This window comes from Tympanuchus pallidicinctus, unplaced genomic scaffold (genome assembly GCF_026119805.1).
Source record: "Tympanuchus pallidicinctus isolate F22 unplaced genomic scaffold, pur_lepc_1.0 scaffold5, whole genome shotgun sequence".
Classification (NCBI taxonomy): Eukaryota; Metazoa; Chordata; class Aves; order Galliformes; family Phasianidae; genus Tympanuchus; species Tympanuchus pallidicinctus.
In genome coordinates this window covers 58,475,811-58,502,731 of record NW_026294769.1, presented here as the reverse complement: position 1 = coordinate 58,502,731, position 26,921 = coordinate 58,475,811, and the positions used below count along the sequence as shown (strand labels likewise).

Below are 26,921 nucleotides of genomic sequence, written 5' to 3'. Positions count from 1 at the left end.
AGGCCTTTCATCCCCTTCACCATATTTTTCTCTTTCTCCTTCTTTTCCTCCAATTTCTTTATTTTTTATTTAAAGTAAAATTAGGCTCTGATTGAGCCATGCACTTAGGCATATTTTAAAATAAATTTTAAGCACATACTTAGTAGTTAGCTAAGTCAATACTATCAGAGCTGTTGCAGAAGGTCAAGTCAATCTTGCCTCTTTATTGTTGTACAGACTTTAAGATGACATCAAAATAAAATATGTATATATTATGGTAAGAATGAGATCACAACAATTACATTGTCCTTAATAAAAGCTTACATTGTTTCCCTATTTGGAAATGATTGCATTTTCTGTCATCTCTAGAAAGTGGTCTTTCAAGATCCTTTTACTGCTTACTGATTTCATTTTATATAGACACCAAATTAAGTTAATTAATCTAATTAGCAGAAATTCATAAACATTGAAATGACTTCTACATCAAGACTGAATAGACATATGTAAGTGAACAGAAATCCTGGCAAACATTTTCTTTGAAAATAATGTCCCCAGCTTTGCATTTTCCTCTGGGATTCACTCAGTGCAAAGAATACATCACTTCACACGAATCCCATCATAAATCTTGAAAATCTCATGCAGAACCCAAATTATTTATTTTAACGTGTTATTCAATTAGTTATTTCTTTAAATTGTGGTCAGTTGGCAGTTACAAACTAATTCCATTCCAGTTATATTATAGCAATGCTATAGCATGATTTGAAGGGGTCAGTAGATCATTAACACTGGAAAATCTTCAAAACCAAAATCTACAAATGCCCAAAGGAGAACAATTGTAAAACAGGATTATACTGCCAGAGCATAATAATTTTAAATTACAAACAATCCAAATAAAATTGATGAAATATTAATTGTAGGCTATTTCCACTTCTGTCAGAAATGATTCTTTTCCATACAGTAAAGCTCTTCTCAAAGAATAAAGAATAGCGTAAAATTTTAAAGATGCCTCCCATAGTTTCAATTAGCTATTTTGCCAGTGGCAACATGGGTGAAGTTTATTCAATCTAGATGGCATATCCAATTCAGTATTTAAATCATTTCTTATGGTGATTACGGATTACGCCTTTTTTAACAAACACTCTTGGAAATAAAGTTTAGTATACATGTTTCGGCTCTGTAATTCTGTGGTCTAGTTAGTGTTCCTCTTATTTTTAGCCAACAGCTTTAGCCATAATACACAGCCTGAAGGAACATCAGGAATGGTTCGTGGTCAGATTGACAACATTTTATTTTTGTTGTGTAAAAGTGTAAATGTTTCCATAGCGTGAATCACAGGATCTGGTCTACTTTTAGGAGCTCCTTCAATGTCAGAGACTTTTTTGGACCTGGAATTTGAAGACATTGTCTCAGTACTAGTCTTCAGTTTTACATTTTTTTTGTTTATTCTGTTCTTCTCTCATCGTTATTCTTACTACCTGCTCTCATTGCTTGCAGAATAGTTTGTACTATATACTACTCTTGATCTCCATTTCTTCTACAGGGCAGGCCTACTAAAGGATTACTTATTTCACTGCCTGATTTGTGACTTGAGATATTATCATGACCATACAGCTTCAGAAAAATAGTTTAATATTTAAGGAAGAGGCCAATATCAAGTAAAATATCATGTCATTTTCTGCTCAGAAACATAGTCCAGACCCTTAGAAAAGTGGCTTGTTTCAGGTGGACTAAGGTAGGGTAAGCTCAACAAACTTTTGGCTGAATGTCCACAATTGAACAAACAGTGAAGATAAATTTTAAAAATATATGTACTATCTCCGTTTAGGAAGTTAGTTGTATTTTCTTGTTAATTTTATGTGTATGTGTTTGCTTATACGTGTACAAATACGTATAAGATCTGTGGTATGTGAAAAATTATACATGTACAAAACTTATCCACCTCACTGAAATTTACTTTCTAACGTCAAAAGGCTTTCAAACTAAGTTTAGTAATAATAGGTACTAGTAATAAATTCTTATTGAAGGGAGTATGAAAATACTGAGAATGTGAAATCACTGAGTGCACAGATACTACTGTATTCCTGAAAATGGTAGGACATCAGGCCTTACAAATGGTATTTTGCAGAAGGATATTTAGGAATTAATAACAATCATTCTCAAATAGCTTTTACTTGCGTCACAGCTTTTGGCAAATATTGGGGTAAAAAAGGAAAATGCAGTTAATTATATGTTCTTTTGCATTTCTGTAAATACAAATAAAAAGCAATATTTGAATGTTGGCTTAACAATATTCTTCCTCTGATTAAAAAATAGAATGGAGTACAGAAAAGTTTTAATGGGAATAATTAAGTTGTAGACCTGGACCTGGGTTACATAACCTCCTCAGAGCATAACTGTAGCTTCAGCCATAGTTTTCCACGTGCTTTTCACAGAGTAAAAACAAATAAAAGCCAACAGAAACAAAACTACATTGTTAATGTAGTACTCTTTAGCCCAATAATTTAAGTTAATGTGCTTATACAATTTAAGTATCAAACACCAACATATCTCAAAGAGATTTATATATTTTTTGAGATAGGTCTATCTGTGAAATTTATAACTTTTGCAATTACTTATGATTAATTACTTTCGATTAAGTAAACTGTGATAAATATTTCACTGTGGCCTACAAATGATATTTTTCAATGACACTTCAGGGTAACAAGAAGCTAGTATCTCTACAGTAGTCATCAGAGTAAAAATTAGCACTATCAACATGCTGATATATTAAGTTTTGCATTTAAATTTTATCTAAAACAATTAATTAGGATAATGTACAATGCATGTGGGTGACAATGGGTAATTAATGTCACCCTCAGTGTAACTAAAGCATGGATTTCTGAAATTCACTTTTATTAAATATCCACATGAGTTTCAACAAAATATATTTATCCATGAATTTTTTAGGACTCAAAGCATATTTTGGAATAATTATTAAATTTAAATTTTACTGGAATCATTTTGGTTTTTTTGACTGGATTTTCAAGCAGGGTTAATCAATTCACAATTAAATAAAATTTCAAACCAATATTCAATGAACCCAAAGTTTCAATAAGTGGAAAACAAATTAAAATAAAAATACACAATCAATAGACATAAGCAGCAAGAGGTCTGCTTACTTATTTATAATTTACTTAATCTTTTCAAACTTTTCTAATACGAGTTTCTTCTGTGCTGACAATTCCCTTTAGAATCAGTTTTGGCACCTCTGCTGTTGCCTTCAGCCAAACCCAGAAACTGTACTTGAGCTGGGAGAAAAACATTTCTAAATTTTAAGTTTACCAAATTTCTGTAAATTTGGCTTTCCAAGCCTTGGGCAGATGTCCAGATAAATTCTAACTTTGTGGGTTTTTTTTGTTTTTTTTATGTTTTTTTTTTTTTTTTTTTAATTATTATTATTTTTTAAGATGTTCACTCATTTTTAGTGCTATCAAAACAATTTGTATTATCATCATACTACATGTTCAGTGCTTACATAATATTTCAAGTTTGAAAATACAAATAATCTCTATACTTTCTAAATGAACATGGTATTTATTATACAGAGATTAATTATCACAAAAGTGGCAGTTTCTGCAGCAGTAGGAAATCTTAGTATTTAATTAGGTGGTGGGACAGTAGCATGATTTTAACTTTTCATGAATAAGAAAATAATGAATTTAATAAATGAAAAGCTCCATTTTAGATTTTCACCAAAGTATATTGTGAATGATTTTGCTTTTGTAAGCATTGTGTTGAAAAACATTTTTAAAAGAAATTTGTAGTATTTGATTAATGTATCTCTTTTGTGCTGCATTTGGTGAGAGATTAGAGTAGAGGGAATTAGTTCTGTTCAACACATCATTGTCATAGTAGCCTTTAAATATGCTTCCGTCCCAGCTTGCAGGAAAACTGAGTGTTGCCGTATGTTTCCTCTCCATCACCACCATGTTACTGACATCAGCTGCAAACTTAGCAGCTTATACTGCCTCAGTGACTGTTTCTGTGGCTTCTGCAGCATGTATTTCAAGCATTAGAAGCATATGTTTGCTTGTTCACTGTCCAGAAAAAAGTGTATTTTAAACATTTTCTGTAAGTTGTGACAAAGCACAGTTTATCTATACACAGTGGTATGGCACGCCGTCCGCCTTGTGGTAGGAAAAATTTGTATGGCAATAAATCTGGGTATATTTTAATTATCCCTGGTCACTGTATCTTGTCGCAAGTTATACAGCACTTGAGTCAATTACCAATGAAATTTAATATAGGAAAAGGCAAAATCTGTTATATTACTTCTATATGGTTACATCCAACACCGTAGAAAAGCCCGCTGGGTGCCTGCACAGTTTGCTGTAATGTGTAGCTCTGTTACTTTTTCAAGGCTCAGTTATTAGCCAACACTCACCCCCTCATCCTGCACCATCTGAAACCTTCCCTTTTATCGGTTCCCCTCCTTTGATCTGTCAGGTGTGTGGCGCACAAACTAGAAGTAGCACTGGCTTTCCAGAGAGGAAACAAGGTTTTTTCTCAATGGTTTGCAGTCCCACAAAGTATCTACCTACCCTGTAGTGTTTGATGTCCCATAGGCTGTACTGGAATTCTATAGGAAAATTGTTCATATTCATTTACTGCTGTATTTTATATTACCTTCTTATCCTTAAAATTGAAATATACATGTTCTTTGTTGGGATATATTGAATTAATATTTTTTATGTTATAAACAGCTGACATATTTCACTTGCCTCAACAGAAGAATGGGCAGGAGTTGCAGTAATGTCAAGTTTAATCATTGCAACATTAAGTCATTGCTACAGAGCCGCAGAGGAAAAAATACAGAGGTCATCTTGTCTTACACTTTTCTTAAGGGATGGTGGGAGGAAATTATTTACATGTGCTGACCACAAGAATATTCAGAGCCAAATTAAAAATCTGTTGAAGTTCTCAGAGCTACTTATTCCATTATTTAGGTTTTTTTACATTCTACAGAACCATCATGTCTACTGTTTGCAAAGTTACAAATTCTACCAGGAGTCCAATAAAGTTAAATAAAGAATCCACAAATTTACTACTTAAACAGTCGCACAATTTGAACCAAATTTAAGATTTGGAAGAATTCCGTTATTTTTTATATTTACATTTGTGTTTTTCTCCAGTCAGACATCAGCTTTGGAAATCTTGTTCTTCATGCTTCTGATACTTTTGTATCATTCTAGGATGGGCAGCAATAAATGTGAATTGTTCTGAATTGTTCTTGCAGTTTAAATAAATGGATTAGCAGCAGCTCAAAGTTGTGTAATAGTGGTGTTGACTGAATTTTTTATTGTTTCTTTAATTTCTCTAGTGTATTTTCCATTCTTTAAGTAGCTTTTAATTTTCTTTTAATGCTTACTTATCTCATCTGCTGTTAAGTTCCTGTTAGTTAAACAATCCTTATTTGTGATGAAATATTATATTTAATTTTGATTGTTTTTACAAGGATAGTACTTACTGCTGTATTAAAACATAAATTAAACATTTTTCCCTGAAAATGTAGGTTATGCTTAAGAAGATTTTTTCTAACAGAAAAAGGATGCAAACGGGTGCCCAGGCAACCTAATTCTAATCTGAAGGACAAAAGCACCAACTATAATGCCTTGCACTCTGCAACTCAGAACAGTTCAAGCTCACAGAAGATTACCTGATCACCACAGATGGTTCATTCTCTTCAGCAGAGACTGTTTCCCCTGAATTCACAAATGTACTCAGAAATGTTTCTCCTTATCCTTAAGTGAGAGTACTAAATACTGAAAAAGTTGAATACTAGGCCTTCTAGATCATTAACATATTTTGTCTAGCTGCATTTTTAACAGCATGTTGGCAGACTTTTCAGTTTCAATCTCAGTCACAGCAGATTTTCCTTAGAGTGATTATTTATCACATTATTTATCAAGTATTTGAAATACAACTTTATTACAAAAGTTTTTTGGTATTTTTTTTCTATTCAGAGATAACAGTTACTATTAATGCTTCATGCGCAGTATGTCCATAAAAAAAGCATTTTGGGAGCTAATGTCTGGGAGTTAATTATTGATATACAAAATGTGTATTATTGACCAACAAAGCTGCGTGAGACTTACAGACATCCTAACTATTTCACTGACAGACTGCTCTAAACAAAGAACTTAATGATTTCTGGAGACTCAGGAAAAAATTATAGAACGAAAGCTGATATCTCAATTCTGGGAGACACTGACCTCTCACTAGTTCCATTAAAAAAAAAAATAAAAAAAAATTGAAGACAAGTGCTCTATAAGCAAACACTGAAAAACAGTAATAGTTTCCTTGACCATTAATAACATTTAACACACAATCTTCACACAAGGATTTATGATTGCATTTATTTTTTAGATCTTCTAAGGTCTCATTATGTATGATGTAATTTTCATAAGAACATTTTTCAGTAATGCTCTTTTTGGACATCATCTGGAATTATTCCGGGTTCATCTATTAATCTTATCAAAAGTTGTGAAAAGAGCTCAGCTGTGTATTCTTGTGTATTCAAGTGATCTAAGCAAAGTGATCAAAAGAAGTTTCTGGTGTAAATTTGAAATGACTTTTTCAGGCTGCCCTAGGATGTTTGTGTAACTTTTTTTAGAATTATTCTTTCCACACAATATAATGTAGAATCATAGAATCATCAAGGATGGAAGAGATCTCCAAGGTCATTGAGTCCAATCATTCTCATACCACAAACATTTTCTCACCAAACCATGTCCCTTAATACTACAATTAAATCTTTCTTGAACACCTTCAAGGATGGTGACTCAACTACCTTCCTGGGCAGCCTGTTCCAGCACTTGACCACTCTTCTTGAGGATAATTTTTTCATGATATCCAACCTGAACCTCCCTTGGCGCAACTTGAAGCTATTGCCTTTGCTTTCGAGAGACTGGAGATAGAGGAAATGTGTCCAATACTAGGAATGGTGGAAAGCAAAGTATGTTTAAGAGTTCTTCCTCACCTTCTGTTTACATAGATCCCTTGCTGCTATTGCAAGAGTAGTCACATGGAAAAAATGCAGAGGGAATTTCTAACACTCGTTACATAAGACATAACAATTGCTTTTCCTTAGTATGCTGTCTTTCCTAAGGTACTTTAATGAACAAATTTGCTTTTCTGTAAATAAGTAACATCATCTGCTGTGCTCTTCATTATGATCTTAAAATTTCATAGGAAAGTCATCAGATGTCCTTATAACTCAATATACACACTTAGCGTTTTACTTAGTCCTGTTTACTCATATTTATTTGCCAATGCTTATTTGTTGCTACTTTAATTTTGTTGTATATAGATGAAGGCTTCTTGTTTATTTCACCACAACTTTGCTTTTTTTGCCAAAACTGTAAAACTAAGAAGTGTTTCAAACGCTGTTCTTGATCTTCAGAACTTCCCTGCAGTGAGTAATTGGGAAGGCAGGCATCCCGAAACTGCCCCTAAACTTTTGTTTGGAAAACGAGTTTCCTTTTTTATCTTTGACTTCTTTTCCTTAGTCTTTTATAAGTACAAGCAAGAACTCCACCCTTAATCACTGTCTTTTCTAAATCAGGGCAATTCTGTCCTGATAGCTATACAGAGCTTCTTTTAAAGATTCAATCCTACCAATTTGATTCTGTTATCAGTAAAAACTTAACTAAGCCTAAATTATAAGAAACCTACTGCTGACTGAGGGCCAGCAGAATCATCGCTCTCTAGTGAAGGACAGTGATGTGCTAATCTCACATCATGTTGACTGTGACACATATGGTTTGAATGGAAGTTCAGAAGCAGAATAATCAGCTGCTTCAGTATCAGTTTTGTTTTACTTCAGCCTAAGTTTTGACCCAGTGTAGTGCCAACTTTACTGTATCATGTATTCCGAACTCTTTTGGCAACACCAATTTAGGTAGAAAGCTATTTAGCAAAATATTCCCACTTTATGGAATCACTGCATCATAGAATTGTTTAAGTTGGAACAGATCCCTACATCTACAGCTGGATCAGGCTGCTCAGAGCCCCATCCAGCTGGACTTCAAAATTTGCAAGGACAGGACATCTGCTACCTCTCTGGGTAACCCATTCCAGTACTTCACTATTCTTACCATATAACTCTGTTTCCTCATATCCAGTCTAAATTTCCTATTTTAGTTTTAAACCATTTCCTTTTGTCCTATCATAACAGACTCTGCTAAAGAGTCTGTTACCGTCTTACTTATTACCCTCCATTTATATATTTGAAAGGCTGCTATCAGGCCACCTCGAAGCCTTCTCTTCTACAGTCTGAACAGCCCCAGCTCTCTCAGATTGTCCCCATAGGAGAGGTATTCCATCCTTTGGATCATTTTTGTGGCCCTTCTCTGGACGTGCTCTAACAAATCCATGTCTCTCCAGTACTGAGGACTCCACATCTAGACACAGTACTCAGGTGAGTTCTCACCAGAGTAGAGGAGAGGAGCAAGATTGCCTTCCTCAATCTGCTGGCCATGTTTCTTTTGATGCAGTCCTTGATACGGTTGGCTTTCTGGGCTACAAGGACATATTACTGGTTCATGACCAGTTTACCATTCAGCAATACCTCCAGGTCCTTTTTGGCAGGTCTGCACTCAATCCTTTTGTTCCCCAGCTTTATCAATAGCGGGGGTTGCCATGACCCAGGTGCAAGACACTGCAGTTCGATTTGTTAAATCTCATGAGGTTAACCTCAGCACACTGCTTGATCCTGTCTAGGTCTCTCTGGGCGACATCCTATCCCTTGATGTGTCAACTGCATCACACAGCTTAGTGTCATCCACAAACATGCTAAAGATGTAGTCGATGCTACTGTTGATGTCATTGATGAAGATATTAAAGAACACTGGTTCCAGTAGTGACAACTGAGAGACACTACTTGTCACTGATCACCATATGGACATTGAGCCATTGAGCACCACTCTCTGGGTACAATCTTGCAACCAGTTCCATGTCCAGCAAACAGTCCACCCTTTAGATCCATATCTTTCCAATTTGGAGAGAAGGATGTTATGGGGGCCTTACTAAAGCTGTTCTCTTTTTTGGCCACTGTCACACTTTTTAACCTGTTTATCTTGTAGCCTCAGAATATGGCTCATCTTTTCACTGCTGTAGTATGGTAAACCTACTACAGTTGCTTACTTCAGGTTTAGAGCTAAGTCATGGAGGTCTATGGTGTTCAGGGAAAGTCAGACATAACTGGCAAGATTAAATCTGCTGTGAGTGGAATGTTTATAAAACATCAGTGCAAGAGCTTGTAAATAATTCTAATGCCTACCCCACTGGGGAAAACACTGCACATCACCACACACACATTTTTTTTTCTTTAGTGTTTTCTTACAGTATAAGAATATTTTTTATTGGACTAAGTAAGTTTTACAGTGTTGATCGTTAAAAAAAAAACCTGGCTAGCATTGTCTTCCTGATTTAAGTAAATAGTATTCGCTTTTCATACTGACTTTATGAGACTTCTGTGAGTTTTGGTGTTGCTGATATAGTGGCATTTTGAAATCAGATTGTAGATATCATGTGAAAAGTAATTTTTCTATCAACACAACCTCCGAGAAGTTTATTTTGTTCTGCAAAAAATTAGGCACAGCTTGCAAAACAAGGCAAAATTCCAGTGAATGAAGTTGAGATCAATTCCAGCCTTTACTTTATGTGGAACAAAGAAACAATGAACAAAGCCAGATCTTAATGTAATTTTATCTAAAGAAAGCGTGCTTTGATAGACTAACATTACAATTATGGGATAATTGCCACTGTGATTGGACAAGAGCATAGTGTAATGATCTTGCTGTACTTTTGTTCTTTGGTTGTTCCTTGTTAGGCTTCTTAGAGTGTTTGTGATCTTTTCTTGTGGCTTACAATTTGCCTTATCCTTTCTTTGCATTCAAAAGTATTTGACTGTGCAAAGTATTTACATCTAATCCAAGAATTTTTATATGTATATGTGTATATACTTATCTATAAATAAAATTTACTCTAATAATTGAACCTAAAGTTATTTAATCATCAGATTCAGATCAGGTGACAAGCAGCATCAAAATCAAATGAAGGTATCTGTTGGAAAGATAGTTCTGACAGTTGTCTTTCTTAATTTTTTATTTTAATATATTAAGGTGAAGCATCTACTGTTTCCATTGTTTAAATATGGAAAATAAGTACATTGGAAGAATTTAAGTGAAAATTAGGTGAAGTTTAAGCCAGTCTGAAAGTGTGAATTTTAGACTCTCTAGATCCCCAAGCAGTAATTATATAAGTCCACATCTTGAGATGTCTCGGCAATACGGCATAAACCTCCTACATGTCTTCACTAGGATACAGAGAAGATGCTTTTCTGTAACAAGGTTCCATTACAAGTTTAACGAGATTGGGTTTGCGTGGATCTAACATCCATAGATGCGTGCAACTAAACTAGTATGTGTACTTGGTAAAGGAAAGCTGCCATATGGTATCTGCACGTCCCTTCTCCTCCCTCTCAAAAGGAGATCTTCAAACACAAAGTTCTGTGGGAGAACTGCATCTTATTAATTTATGTCTCGTAAACAGATTCATCTTCCAATCGCTGAATGATGCCAATGTCTTAACTGCTAATTTTGTATAATAGACTGGGTTAGGGATGTTCCCCACTTCTGCTGTTGACACTATGATCAATTTGAAGCAAATTATCTATCTTCATATAAACAAAAGTAGGAATGACATTCTGTCTAAGGCATTTGCTTTTTTATTCATCCAAAGTCACTGGATTAAACTGAACAAAATCTGAGAGGCAGTAACCACAATCAGTGAATCATAACTGCTGCTCTTTTTTACTGTTTGTTGAAGTTAGGAAGGCATTTTTCTAGGATACGACTTCCATCTGTAAATCCTAGAAAGTCACTTATCTCCTGTTTTACAGCTTAAGTTCTACTTCTGAGCCCATTACTCATTCAGTATTTCGGAGATATACATATCCTTCTTCAATAACCCTAGAAGAAACTTGTTTCTCACCTTCTCTTAGTAAAGCAATCTATCCCAAATCATGTTGTTGGTTTTCCCTATTCCTCCTGTATTCCTTCCTTTACAGCTTCAGTGAGATAAGTATAGGTTGCTTCTTCCCCTTTCTCTGGCCCCAGTGATAAGGCTTGCTCCTGGGAGACATTATGGCTTCATATTTCTCCAGAAGACTCTGAGATACTGTCTCCTTTTTCATGTATATGAAGACATTATTAGCGAAATATACCCTCATTTTCCAGTAAAGTTTTATGAAAAAATTACAAGCCAGACGCTTGATTTATGTAGCAATGTGCAGGAAGTAGATTTTGCTGCAATTGTCAGTCTCCTCATGATGTCCGTCTCCCAGAGATGCTTACATGGAGGCAAGAAAAACATTGTATGCAACCTTATTTTCTTTCCTCAGCATTTCCATGTGTTTGCCCCTGTAGCTGTGAACTCAGGACAGACGTAGCCGTGTCCTCTCTTGTTTCTCTGGTGGGACAAAAGTGTCCCATTCAACATCCTTGTAGCTGGTGCATTTGACTTTGGGCATTGCGTTGCTGAGCAATGCAAATGCTGTCGTTACTTGCTGGAGTTGGGCTTAGATTCCTGGGTCATGGTTGTGTTTTCAACTAGTTGACAGGGCTCCTTAAGGAAAGAGATATTTAGCACTGCAAATCACTAAGACTTCTGTGGCTTGAACTCTTAGTTATTTTCCATTCATCACTCAGAGACAGCTTTGGCAGAAGTAAGTTCCTGGCTTGTCATGTAACTGATGGAATTAAAAATTCTGAAACTGATGAAACACCCTTTCAAGCATAGGGATGAATAACATGATTACCATTAGCAGGAAGAACTGTTTTTGTATCATGTAAAGAGAACAGCTACATAAATATTCAATCATTGTATCAGTGTATTGCAGATCTCTGGGCACCTCTTTTCATTCCCTTTCCTGTCTTTGACACCTTCCACTTTCTTATGCTTTCCAAGGTGGATTCCCTGTGCTCAATTCTGCCATGGTGCAGGGACTATGTCCTGCAGGGACTACAGATACACTGGAAAAAACTGAATGTCCTCATTTTACTAAAATAAAAGAAGAGACTGAGCAAAAACACAAGATGTTTCTAAAGTTTCTGAATGTACTGTGTGCAGGGCAAACTTCATATGCAAAGAGATCTTGATATTTTATGGTTCCTTTTGGTGACATTGATTGTTTTCTCTTGCTGTTTCAGGCTTTATTTAAAAGGTCATAGTGGAACAGCTGGAAAACAGAGTAGCCTGATCCTGCATGGTGCTGAATTCAGTACAAAAGATGCTGACAATGACAACTGCATGTGTAAATGTGCTCTCATGTTAACTGGAGGTGAGTACAACTCTAAAAATATGTAATACATTGTTGAGAGTCCACTCTATTTTCCTTAAGCAAATATGGATGAAGTTGCATGCATGGATGTGTAAGTACTATGTGAAAATTCCTTTTATTATTATTACTTCTTCTCTTTTCTTCATGTACGGTGTGGTAGTGCCAACACCCCACAACAAATTTGTGGCAACAAATTCAATAGGGAAAGCACAAGTTAGCTTTCTTGTTGAGGTAAGAAAGGCAAGGAGGGAAGGAATAAAGAAATGAAGAAGGGGGAAAGATGTTTATAAGATGCTGGAAAAAAATACCTCTGAAAAAGAAGAGAGAAAGGGTAGGGAAATAGAAACATATTTCATTCTGAAAATAATGTCTGCTATTTATTTCCATGGAAATTACAGCAGATACAAAAAGCACAATAACACAATTTGGTAGATCAAATTCTCAGCTACAAAACACTATTTTTCAACACAGGCACCACCACTATCTATGCATGCTCACCAGCAGTGAACAGGAAGGACCTGCACACTAGGCCCATAACAATCTGCAACAGCAGATGTTTCACAACATTGTTTCACAGCTGCTTTGATGACATCATTGCTAGGAAAATGTTGCCCGCACAGTTATTTCATTGGGCAGAATAGATGGGAAATATTTCCAAATTGTACGGTGAATGTGGCAGGAGAGTCCATCCAAAATTAGCAGTGTGATCTGCAGTCTTCTAAATGAGGCCTAGCATTAATTTTGTTGCAAGAGAAAGGTTTTCTTCTCTGGACTGACTCTGGAAGTTTGAACCTTCAGTTTTGTCAGCATTGTGATGTAGCATTCAGAGTTGATGGTTTGTCTGGAATCCAGAAAATCCAAAAGAATCACACCCTTCCTATCCCAAAAGACAGTTCCTATCACTCTATCCTCTGAGGGATGGCTCTTGTACTTTTTTTCACTAGGGAGTTCATGTCACCACTCCATGGACTGCTGTTTTGACTATGGCTTGCAGTGGTGACATCTATAATGATGCAATCTAGGGACCTGTGTGATACTATTATTGAAATAACTACTGAGATTCAGCTCTCTGTCTTATATTCTCATACTTGTAGACTCAAATCATAGCACTTAGGTGTTTTATAATGTTTAAAACAAATCCTTAGTGAGCAGAGTCAAAATGCAGAAGACAAGAGGGAGGAACTGAGGTGAGGGGAGATCACAGAGATGTAACATTTGAGTATCTGAAAGAACGAAATCAATATGACTACCAGTAAATATAGCAAATGTAACTGATATCTGTTCCCTCCAATGTGGAGGAGGAATATCCAAGGTTAGCTCCTCATATAGATGCCTAAAGACCTGCAAAAGAGTCAGAAATTTCTCTTAAAATTGGTGCTAATTCTGAGTTAGTGAATGGGCAAGTCGGTATGAAAGGGCAAGGTCATTTTTACCTCTTCGACGGCACTGAAGGAGAAATCTTGTGCTGTGATTCTTTGATTCATAGACTGCATTACCAAGAAAGGCTCTTATCTTCACATCCGATCTTCTGAGAATCTCCCTCTGTGATTTCTAACTTTCTTGGAAAAAACTCTGGAACATAAAAATTATTCTGTATTTTGAATCAGACTTTAAACCTGATATTATTTGTGGTTACTGGCACTCTGAGTATATCTAGCTCGGGCCACATTCAGGCATATTTAACGCTTAAGATTAACGCTTCTTAACAGAAGATGATTTTTCTAGTGGAAATTCTTAGCAAATGCACAGCCTACCTCCTCATTCTCTTTCCTAATTGGATATTACCCAGGTGGGAGAGTCTTTAAGGAGTTGATTTTTTTATTAAATGTCAGTTCATGAAACTTCTTCCAGCAGACAAGCGATCAGAGAGTGCTTTCCCATTTGCGTAGCAAAAGGTACTTCTGGGCAAATAGCGGGTAAGAAGTCAATAGTTGATTTTAATTAAAACTATTATCTTTCTCCTCAGAGACCATGCTAAATGGATAAATACTTCCAGGGCAGGTCAGAGCCCAGTGAGAATCTCCTAAATGGGAGTTATGTCTGTGCTGAAGTGCATATTCATTCATGTATCTGAAAACCACCTCTGCTCCTAGACAGCTAAATCTGGGATCGGTGGGTTTTGTTTATTTTCCTACCCTGACTTATGTGGCAGGTCAATGCCCTACTGAGGTCAGCCTGCTGTTCAACAACCATTCCACAAAGATTCACATATATTTTGCTGTAGCAGTCCCGTAAATCAGCAGGAAAACCACAGATTGGAATATGCTGGTAGCATCTAAAAGGAATAAATGGGAGTGGGGTGAATTACCAGAGGGTGAGGAAATCACAGATAGAACAAATGTCTGAAGTGTAAAAGGAGATGCAACTAGGCCTTGAAAAAAGGTGACTGAAGCAGCTATGCAGCCTTTAGTAAGGTGTAGTTCTTCAGGAAGAGAAAGACCTCAGCCGTGCTTTGGAACATGAATCAACCTCCCTTTATATCTTCAACAAATATTGCTATGATTTACTCTTTGAAAAAGACTTTCTCATTCCTGTGCAACAATCCAAAATTGAATTAAATACCAAAACATCTGTTTAACGAGTAGATTTCGGTTTTATGCCACAGAGAAGAAGACTGATTAAAGTAGCAATTCAAAAGTGGCTTTGGAAAAGATCTTTTTTTTTTTTTTTTTTTTTTGAAAGTTATCAGACTTTCTGTTAGTTTTGGCAACATCACAGACAGCACATTAATGATGAATGATACGAAATCCAAAGGCAGGATCCTTGCTATCTTGACAGTTTAGATGATCTTGTTATCTCTATGAGGTGAACTGAATATATTTATGTCAGGAATAAAGCCTGAGATAAGCTGAAGCTCAGAACTGTGATACGGTTACAGTCAAGGCTGAAAATAAAAATGTAAGGAAAACACACATTTCTGTCTGTGATCTCGCTTGTTGTCAGTTTTATTTGGTCTATGTAAAAAATATTTTTTCTCCTCCTTTCTACCCTCCTTCTCCCCCAGAATAAAAAAAAGAGTAGCGAGCATATTATCATATAGCATCAACAAAATTTTGTGTTTTTGTGCTCCTTGTCTTTTTGAGAGCCATGTTCTGCTGGTTGACTCTATCCTAATACTTATTTGAAAGAATAGTTTTAGTATGGTCTCATATGAGCTGGATTCTCAACTCCTGTGAACTTTTTACAGAAGTTAAATGTTTTAGCTGGTTTTTTTTTATGGAAAACTTGGAAAATTTCTAGAAGAGTATGCCAGTGATCTACACGCAGAGCTTTTTGTAAGATACAACACTTTAAATGTAACGAATTCTCCTCAGAAAGAAGCACTGGATAGGTATTCAAGGAACTTCAGATTGATTTGCAGTGAAAGAGCACTTAATATCTATGGATCAGATCTGTTGGCATCAGGCCAAATTAGAGCATCCTGCAGGGTACCACCTGCCAGCTGAGCCCCAGAAATTATTTGTGCAATCGCCTACAGGCACTGCAATATAACTTAGAGTAACTTAGAGTAACTTGGACTACAGTGAAAGTCTAAATATACTTTGTTTGGCTTGCCTTTGCGACAAACTGAGATGTTTACACAGATATTTAACTTCAGATGATACATGAGAACATAATTAATCTTTTATTAAGCTTGACAAAGTGATATGATTCTAGATCTCTAGCTAAGACTGAAAAAGCATAGAATTATTTAGATTTTTTTTAATTGACAGGAAATAGAGGCCCATTTATCTACAGTCTTCTGTCTCCAGCAACAGTAAACAGTAGATACCTCAACATGGGTGTAAAAACAATGCAAAAAAATAACACTCCCCCTGTGCATTTCCCTAGTCTCAATCTTCTGCATCTCAATGGTTTCTTAAATCAGAGACATTTCCCATGAATATATTTAACAGCCCTTGGTATATTTCTTGACTATTTGGTGAGACACTGCTTAATGGGCAATCCAAAACAGTGGTGCATTTATTGTTTTACTTCTTGTTTCTCCAAGTGGCAAATTTTACAAATCTCTGGCAAGAGAAATATAGAGGATTCTTATCTTTTTTGGAGGGAAATTCCTGTTTAAATGTAGAACTCTGACTGTATGTGATCCGGTCAGAATACAAAAATACAGCTTCTGTTATATTTTATTTAAAACAAAAGCTTTGAAAGTAGTAACCTCAGTGCAACTTGAAATTATCTGGTGTGAATCCCAAGGATATATGTCCATTTATGTAGGAAAGAACCAATGTTTATGTTCCACTTATTGTTGTTTTCATAAAAATGTTACGTAGCAAAAACACCATCCATGAAGAATCATTTATACTACCAAATATTTTGTAGACAGAGGCATATAACCACCACGTAGATATGAAGTTATTGGAATTGCATTGATTTATGCTGGAAATGTTGAAATCATACAATCATTGAATACTTAGGGGTGCGAGGGACCTTTAAAGACCATCTAGTCCAACTCCTCTGCAATGAACAGGAGTATCCACAGCTAGATCAGATTGCCTAGGGCCTTATCCAGACTTGCCTTGAAAGTCTCCAGGGACGGAGCATCCTCCATATCTCTGTTCCATTGCCTCACCACTCTCACTGTAAGAGACTTTTTCCTTATGTCCAACCTAAATCTGTCCTCTTTAAGCTTGAAGCCATTACCCCTTGTTCTATCACCACAGATCATGCTAAAGAGTCTGTCTTCTTCTTTCCTGTAGCTCCCCTTTAGATATTGAAAGGCTGCCGTCAAGTCATTTTGGATCCTTCTTTTCTCCAGGATGAACAGCCCCAGATTTCAGCTTATCCTTGTAAGAGCAGCCCCAGCTCTTTCAGCAGATACTTGTAGGATCCTTCGGCTATTTTTGCTAGATGTATCTCATTAGACGTATAACTAAGAAATCATCATTATATTACCATGTTTATAAATGCTAAGTATGGACAATAGTAATAAAGCATTAGGAGAACAAGCAGAACCAAGCAGTGACTGACATATAAATTAGTTCTATTTGTGTATTTTGATGAGAACATGTCCATCAGTCTGCAAGTTTCATATTATTTTTACTTCACAATTTATTAGTATTATAAACAAAGTATATCTTTCAGTTGATATGAAAAGATAATTACTTATGATGATAATGACTTAATGACTTAATGTCTATATACTCACAGTTAAATTCTAATTTTATTTTCAGAGTATCAAGTACCAACATCTATGTCATAGTCTGACCAACCCAACAGTCTAACAGACAATAGAAAATAAGCCTGGAAACAACCTTCCTCCCCATGACAGATTCTTCTGTTCTTCTCAAACCGTTTATTTTTGTCTTTCTATTCATCATCAAGATTTCTAATGATAAAGATTTTGTCTTATAATACAATCTGTTGCTGATTTTGGCTACACTAAGCATCAGAAAGTTTTTCTTGATGTTTAAACTAAGTCTATGACAATTTAGCTTAGTCCCATTTTGTTCTATCCTTTATTACTGGAAAGAATGGATTCTTCCTTTCACTCCTTTGAAAAAAATGCTTTTTTTCCTAGCAGCTTTCTTATAAATTTGAGATTTTTAGAAATTCCCTTCTGTCTTCTGTATTCTAGACTAAGAAAACATAAATCCCCTTACAGTACCTTCTTTGGAGTCCACCAAGTTGCTACAAATATACCTTAAGGTATATTTTACTGTTATCAGTGGAAGAACAAACTTTAAGAGCCTAAGTATTACCATCTAACTTATCTGAAAGAAAAGATTGGAAACATTGAAATAGTTCATAAAATAGTCTTCCAAACATTAAAGGCATTAGGTATTTCTGCATTAAAAATTTTTCTTATTGGTTTTATTGCCAAATTCACTAAAATTTTATGAACAAAGCCAGAAGGCTAGAAAGAGACACTGGTTTTATAGAATCCATTTGTTCCATAAAATCATAAGAATGTATCATTCAAATTTTGAACATTATTGTCCAGACTGTATTTGAATCTTACTGAAGTTAGAGATGTTCACAGTAATCAAGAGGGAGAGACAAGGCTGAAGAATAAAGAAAGGATTATCAGCAGTTCAGATTTTAGACATCTCTTCCTTTAGCATGTAGAAAGCAACTAATAGTCTCTCATCAGAGTTAAGATTAAGTTAATAATAAGTTAATATTAGGAAGCTCTCAATTCACACTAGATTTACAGTTCGTTTGTGAATTGATGATCACTAGGTTACTAAAAAAAGTTCCACAAATATGCATGTTTAATTACATTTTATACAAGCAAAAACAAACAACATAAAGTTGCTAACATTGGAGAATAAAAAGCTTTTTCTATGAAAAGCCTTTTCTATGTTTTTACTTTCGAAAACAAAATTTCTACTATATGAAAATTGTATTCATAAAAGCAGATAACCATTATAAAAGATTTTCAGTATATTTTTCTAGTAATATCATTACTCATTTGAGCAATACTACCTTATTAGGTTGGGTTTTGTTTTGTTTTGTGTAAATTACCTCAATGTACAATCATATTCAACTAAAGATATGGTAAATGCAGGTCTATGAGGCTGATAGGTGGTTTAAGATGACTGAATTATTCAGAATTTATTTATTTAAAGAAAATAGATGATGACATTTGACTTTTCAGAGGTAACAGCAATGGTAATTAAAGAATAGTGCATAGGATTTCACAAAACATAAGTGAGCTTTATTCCAGAAGAGCAACTGTCTACAAGAGTGATTCATATTTATTTTTATAGCTTACTTTCAAACAATCTAGCAATGTAACATCTAAATTACTATTTGTTTGGACAATATACTTTATGACCTAAGGATTGTTATTGTGAACAGAGATGATAGCATTCCTGGTAGAAAAATTACTAATTATAATAGAAAATTATTAAAAATGGGTTAGTCACAGAAGACTGTAAGACTATCCTCATTTCACATTAGTAAGTAAGCAACTGATGTTGACAGCAGCTTGAAGAAACTACCTGTGTTTCTAAAGTAAAATCTTTCTTAACCTTCTTGTGAAAGCCTCCTCTTTATCACTTCATTAGTCACTTTAATATCTTTCTTCTACTATTATTTCTCATAATGTCTACTTTTCATGATCCGTATGCATGATTCAAGTGTCAGAAATCATTGCCAAAAGTTATATCTGAGGTTAAAATCTTACTGCTATTCCAAATGGTCTTGATGCTCATTTGGGAAATCCATTACTTTGTAGTGAAACATAAACAAGATTCTTCAGTAGAGAAAAATCCTGTGGAAATCAGGAAATGAGCTAGCATCTAACTATTGGGAGTCTTTCCTTGTTTCAGATTGTCTCACAGCCCTGGAGCTGCTTTGCTTGCTGCACTGGCCAGTGTTGCAGATATCTCTTTTAGGTACTTCAGTTTTATGTTCCCCCATTTCATCATAGCTACCAAGAAAGGCACTGCTTCTATTCCTCTTTCCCCAGTCTATAAAATTTAGTTTGTAGGAAAACCAAACCAAACCAAACCAAAACATTTCAATTGCATTTATCCAAATATGGTTACTTTGGTGTTGAGACACGCACTTGTAAGTTTTGTGATAATCTGAGACCCTATGGGGAGTGAAGAGTTTTTAGAGGACTACACGGGAAGACACAAAGAAATAATCAAATGGGGGAAAAAAAAAAAAAAAAGCAAAAAAAAAAGCAAATAAATAAAGGGAAAAGTTGTTGGTTTTTTGTTTGTTTGTTTGTTTGTTTTTTAAAAGAAAGATACAAGCAAGGAAAGCTAGCATCTTGATGCAGTATTAGGAAAAATCTTTTTAAAAAATTGAACGGCCTCACAAACAAATCCAATACAGCAAGAAAAACAAATGCTCATTAAAACATATTTTGAAAGAAGTAATTGATTAAAAGTCTGCAATGTGAGAATTAAGTGGTCCACACAAAATATTTGTAAAATCCTATGTATCTTTGAATCATTTCATTGTTTAACACAATTTTGAACAGCATTGCAGAAAACCTTCTCCCTAAAAAGTCAGTTCATGCATCTGTTGCAGTTCCTTTAAGATGAATGAAATGGTATCTAGCACAGCTTGACATATCCTCATCCCAGCACTGTAAACAGAACTCAACTGCATCTGTGTTCCAGCTTTGAAAAATGAGGATTAGATTTTCTCTATTTAACTTTGTCTTAAGTTTCTACAAGATTATACTCTTGTTACAGTAAAACATCATCTGTACAGCTTTCTCTTTCTTTACTTATTACCCCCTTAGGTATATCACTGTAATCAAAGGGAGGTCAATTGTATTCAAACAGAGGTCTGCCAGAATTTATCTGGCATAAATTCTTCCCTTAAGATTTCACTATGAAGTGTTACTTCTGAAAAAAAAAAACCCCACTAAGTATAATCCAAAATCTAAGAAATTACTTTACAGGGCTGGAAGCATAAATTATATGAATTTGAATACAAAGAACAGTGTAAACACTAAATCTATAGGCTAATTGCTGCCAGTATTTTATCAATAGTAGTAGGGTATGGTTTAGCATACCCTCGTAAGTGTGTTCATTACAGATTGATAAAAGGTTCTCTGTCAGTAGGAGGATACTGGAAGATTCACTAGGGCAGCACCCGTTACTAAAAGGAGCTTCTCACAGTTTAATTCTGTTTTCAGAATTTATTGGGGAGAATTTAGTGGGAGCCACACTGAAAATTAAAATTCTGTACTTCGGTCCACACTGGCACTCATGGAGTTCAGTAGCCTCTCATTAGATAAGCATTGTTTGCCTTTACTGGTGTCTGAAATAGTTTTGCAGGGGGTCCTGGACAACTTATAATGCTGGGATGACTTTTTTAAAGCAACAAGAATCTAGCCATCAAGAGTAACAGCCATTACCTAAACTTCATGTCTTTATTTGCTTGAAGAAATAAAAGTAGTAAAAGCAAGTATTCAGTACAACAAAGTTATATGGAAATATGTGTAAAACCTGTACTGAAGATTCAAGAAGACTATTGGGCTTACTATGAAGAAAAGCTGCACAAATCTTTATGACAAATAGAGCTTCTAACCACCAAGGTCAATATGTTCTTGGCATTGGGAGTATTAGCTCTTTGCAGCCTGGGAATTCATTCTGCCTTTCTCAGTCTAAACCAGGCATCTTCCCACTATATTACATAGATATTCTGTAAGGTATTGCAGAAAAAAATAATATATACATTCCTATCAAGATATTCTGCAAAACTCCCACTAACTTCACTGGAGTCAGCATGTCACCTAGTTTATCTTTGTCAATTTGTGTTCTGTAATCACACTGTTGCCAAGTTTTATGTTGTTTAGAGTTTTCCTTAAAACTCAAATTCCCCTTACAATCTAAAATTCACCTTAATATGAAAGTGTTTCAACTTTTCATACTGTTGAAAAACGAATTTTGTGTAGGTTTTTTGGTAACTTCTGCTTTTTGGTACCTCAGGGCTCATGGGATCTGCAGGGCAAATCATCAAATTCATACAGAAGGGATGCTGCAAATGTTGCTCAGGGCTCTTCCATTCTAAAACATACAAGTAGTTTGAGTGGGATACTCTCACTGCATTTGATGTCTTTATCACAGTTAACTAATTTAGAGTTCTTCTATTATTGGACATCTTGGGAATGTAATTAAGTGAGGTTACTGGTTAATCTCATCTTAAAGCATCTACTTAAATAGATCTGAAGAATCGCTTTTTTACCACTTGTCCCATTTTCTCTTCTGGTTAAAGACATATAAGCATATCTTCACTACAGAAGTCTAAAGGCAAGATGATATTTTTGCATACAATGTGCAACAAAAGCTGCGCTCATAGCAAGTTTGAATTTTCTGCATTCAACCACAAAAACTCCATCACTGTTAGTAATATTCACAAGTACTTGATAAGTATTTCTGGTTTATTGTCAGTGCTCTGTTAACAAAGCACTCACAAAGGTGCAGGTATTGCTCTACATGCATTTTCTTTGCCAGAAATCTCAGGCTGAAAAGTTGCTGAACTGTTGCATTTCTTTTTAGACCTAACTTCTCAGTTTCAGATTCAAAGAATCACAGAATTGTAGGGGTTGGAAGGGACCTCCAAGATCATCGAGTCCAACCCCCTGCCAAAGCAGGTTCCCTACAGCAGGTCGCACAGGTAGGCATCCAGGCAGGTCTTGAACATCTCCAGAGAAGGAGACTCCACCACCTCCCTGGGCAGCCTGTTCCAGTGCTCCGTCACCTCACTGTAAAGAAGTTCTTGCGCACATTTGTGCAGAACTTCCTGTGCTGCAGCTTATGTCTGTTTCCCCTTGTCCTGTCTCCACATACCACTGAAAAGAGACTGGCCTCACCACTATGGCCCTCACACCTCAGATATTTATAAACCTGGATTAGATCCCCTCTCAGTTGTCTTTTCTCGAAGCTAAACAGACCCAGTTCACTCAGCCTTTCTTCATAGGGGAGATGCTCCTTCAGGAGCAGTTTACTGCTCCTTCATTTATGCCTGCTCAACAGTTCGTGAAATCATTCTGCAAACCAGACTGGTGTTTTGTTTTCAAAAAGCAAATATCTATTTTTATCTATTTTTATATTTTTCCAAAATCTACATCACCTCACTTTTCAGAACAGTCTCACAATACTACTTCAGGAACAACAGTCTGGAAGCACAAGAGCTGGGGAAGACTTTTCTTGCCCTGTGTTTCTGAAAGAATAAAATAGATGAGACTGCACTCGGAGTTCAAAGGGTCAGGGAGGAAGGAGCAGGGAAAAAACAGGCAGGATAGAAGCGCAGAGAAGACAGCACCTTCTAATCCTACTTATGATACCAATCAATTGTATTTTGTAATAACTTTTCTTAGTCAGTGATAGTCACTTAACTAACAATATTCTGCTACCTGCAGACAAGTAAATAGAGAGCCTAAAAAAAACATTTTGGTTCTTTAAATTTGAATGGACATTTGTCAGTTCTCTAAGTCCAGATGAGAACTTGGAGAGAGAAGTGAACAAATCTCAAACGGATCTGAGGTAGGACTTTCCTGACACTAACGACCCCAAAGTTTTTGTATTAGGCAAATTTCAAAGTGTGGCTTAGGAAGCTTGAGACTGTATATATTTTTTACATTCAAAGCAGTAGGAAAATCTGGGATTGAATGCAACTGTTCATGCTCAAACTGTGTGGGTGGTGAATTCACATTGATTGAAGTTGGCCATTCTGACACCTTACCACATGAAGCAACTAAACCATCTGTCCATGCATGGGTATTCTGTTTATCTCAATGTACACCATTATGAAAACTAATTATATTTCATACCAATACTGTAATAACAGCACAGCACAACCATATTCAGAATCTATGCTAGCCAAGAACATCTTACTGTAACTAAGTATAAATTTTCTGAGCAGTAGAAAAATCACAGTCAAAGCAACAAGAAAAATACCAGTAATTAAATCATACCTATATTCAAAGTAACCAAATAAGTAAAATTATGCAAACTCTTTGTGAGTTATTGTCTTATTATGGTATGTTTACATGAATTGGATTAACTGTATTACTGTTTAAACATGCAAAACGGTTTGTCTTTATTGTTCCTGCTTCACATTCATTGTATACAAACAGGTGTTAAATACTTTTCCGGATCTGTAAATCAGTGTATTCTCCAGCACAGCTGGCTACAGAAAACTGCCCTCACCATCTCTTATTCCAGGATTCTTTGTGAGCTTTATGAGCTTGTTCATGCCAGAAGTTGCTAATCAGCTAAACTTATAAAATGGAAGTAATCTTAGTCTCTTTCTAGCCTTGCAGATAATTGTTTTTCTTTTATGTTTTCAGGCTGGTGGTTTGATGCCTGTGGCCCCTCCAATCTCAATGGGATGTTCTATACAGCTGGACAAAACCATGGAAAGCTCAATGGTATCAAGTGGCACTACTTCAAAGGCCCCAGCTACTCCTTGCGTTCCACCACCATGATGATTCGGCCCTTGGACTTTTAAAAGCTTTCAGTGGTGGATCTGAGAACAAACCAGAAAGTCACTGCCCTCAGCAGCCCTACTATCACTGTCTGAGGTAAACGGTGAAGGGCTTCACGAAAACAACATACAGGGATAGGGATGCTGCAAAGTCACTTCATTGTCACTCAGTAGCCTTCAAAAACTGCCCTTCAGTAACCCCATGTCTTGATGGCTTGGGGAGGCTTGGTTTAGAAGAAAGTGTCTGCAGTTTTTCCAGAGAAGAACAATTGAATCCAGATCCTCTAACTGAATCCAATGTCTGTCAGTTAGTGGTGGGCTTTTTATGTTGTTGTTTTTTGGCAGTGTTGTTGTTTTCTTAAATATATATGTATATATATATAAAACATGCAAAAAACATACCAGGTTATTCAACAACGGCATCAGAATTTGAAACTATGAAACTCTTAGGTCCACTAAGAAGAATGCTTTTTAAAAATGAAATGCCACTATTATGAAAAAAAAAATAATTATAGAGACTCCTTTTTTAAAACTCATGTTAAAGAACTGAAGGTGACCACTCCAAATATCATTTTTCTAAAATGAACTGAATTTGAATAAATGAATGATTTATGTTAATCCCAGAGTCCAATGATTTGTGCTAATATTATTTTTTATTAAGTCTTTGAAGGACGTTTCTCATAAATAAACTGAGTCAAATGTATGAAGAATGATAAGGGTAAGAAGCATAAATCAGTTGCTCTGTAGAGGTAATTGGCATAATCTCTGAGCTAGGATTTATAGCGTGATAACAAACGTAGATGAATTTTGAGCCTTTTCCCTTCTTTCATTAAAGGAGGTCTGAATGTCACATATAGAAATTGATGAAAGGTTAAGAGACTGTGAAATATTATCCTAAAGAAAATATAGGATTTTGCATGGAATATTTCCATTGAAAGTACACAGGAAGGCAAATTGCTAGGTTATATAAAAAATGACATAAATGCTTGGCTTAAGTCAATGAATTCATTGTACAATATCCTTGCATGTGCACAATTTATGATTAATTATTTTACGTTTATACTAAATTTTCATTTTTTCACTGTATTATTACATTTTTGTGAGTATCAAAAGCATGCCAGTTCTTCTCAGTGCTTAGGCTACAACTATAAAAAATACTCATCGATCTGTGTAGAAAAAAAGGAATTGTGAAATGTAAATAGCATGTATATTTCCTGTGATGGTCATTTAATTTGTACATGCAGCCCTGACCCTACTCAAAGAGCATAAAACCTCAAGAGAATATAAGTATTAAAGAACTTTAGAAGACTACTTACAGTTTTCTACAGTCAAGACAAGGAATTCTGTTGTATTAAAATGTTTCAGAGTTGTGTGGAGAGATACATAATTCAGCTATAGGTAAGTATAATGTCCCTGTCATAACAATCAAAAAAGTAGTTAGGTTGCCCATAGTCCCTTGTGATTTAATCATGTGAATAAAGTAAATCTGGGAAAGAAGCTTGTACTCATTCTACTTCTGCTATACAAAAAAAAAAAAAAAAAGAAAAAAAAAAAAAGCAAGCTTGACCTTGCTCCCATTTAAATCAAAAGTAACATTTCTATTGATTAAACTGGGACCAAGATCATGCTTATAATTTGAATGTGGTGATTGTGCTTGTCTGTTTGTTGATTAAGCTGTTTGTTTGTTAAACTCTTAATGAAATTAGGCAAAATGAAGATCAAATACGTTAGCAGAGAAACTTTTGTTTCCTTTAGCAGTTTATTTTAATGGAATGGAAAAAAAAAGAGCTTGGATTTTTTAAACATCCCTTCTTAAAGAACACAAAGCCCACAAGGTTCTCTGGTTTTGCTACAACTTGATGTTTGCTTTTTTAAAGTGGGAAGCTCTTTCCTTTTGTGTATTTGTATATATTTATATATATATTTGAAATAATCCTGCACAAGGGTTAATTTGCTGTTTTCTGCTGAATAAGTTACCAAACTACTCCTTGCTCAGCAGTTTCTTCACAGGGCTGCTTTGTCTCAGTTTCCAGCAGTTTTATGAAATGTTCTTCATTTATGTGCAAAGACTGAAGTCCATCCTCAACTGTGTTCTCAACAGATATATATTTCCTAGTCTCCACATTTGGAAGGCAGTTTTTGCAGAATGTAATGCAAAAAGCAAAACACATTCAAAATCAGCAGCATGATATTTACTGTTTATTTATCTTGGTTTGGGGAAAAAAAAAAAAAAAAAAAAAAAAAAAAGTGGATTTGATTTCCTATCCTTTATAATAAAACATTTCTTAAAATTGCAGACTCTGTGATTTCATTTACTTTGAGCATGCCTTTATGTGACAGGCTGACAATATTTTACAAACCACCATCTTTCCCTCTAAGAAACATTAACAAATTTATTCAAAGCATAGGAAAAGAGTCTAATTATAGTTTATCCAGAAATAAGTGTACGCTATTGAATTAAAAAACATGTTGCAGTCCATTTTCTCAATTAAACTAATGAAACTGTATTTCTCTCATTTTAAGTTCAGACCATACAACTCTAACAGTCTTTAAAATAAGATTTATTTTCTTTTTTTAGTGCAGCGATACAAACAGCACTGTGCTGCCTATTTCTTTTGTCCTTTGGTATGTTTTTTATCATCCCTTTGACAAATTTCTG

At 35.3% G+C, this 26,921-nt stretch overlaps 1 protein-coding gene across 2 annotated transcripts in view; it reads left to right on the top strand.

The window, feature by feature from the left end:
- The window catches only part of ANGPT1 (angiopoietin 1), a 163,014-nt gene extending 136,461 nt beyond the window's left edge, over positions 1–26,553 (top strand). For both annotated transcript variants that reach the window (XM_052704682.1, XM_052704683.1), the window contains exons 8-9: positions 12,231–12,361; positions 24,126–26,553. In XM_052704682.1, the coding sequence (XP_052560642.1) occupies positions 12,231–12,361; positions 24,126–24,286 (292 nt within the window). In that variant the 3' untranslated portion in view covers positions 24,287–26,553. The remainder of the gene's footprint in view (positions 1–12,230; positions 12,362–24,125) is intronic.
- The last annotated feature ends 368 nt before the right edge of the window (positions 26,554–26,921 follow it).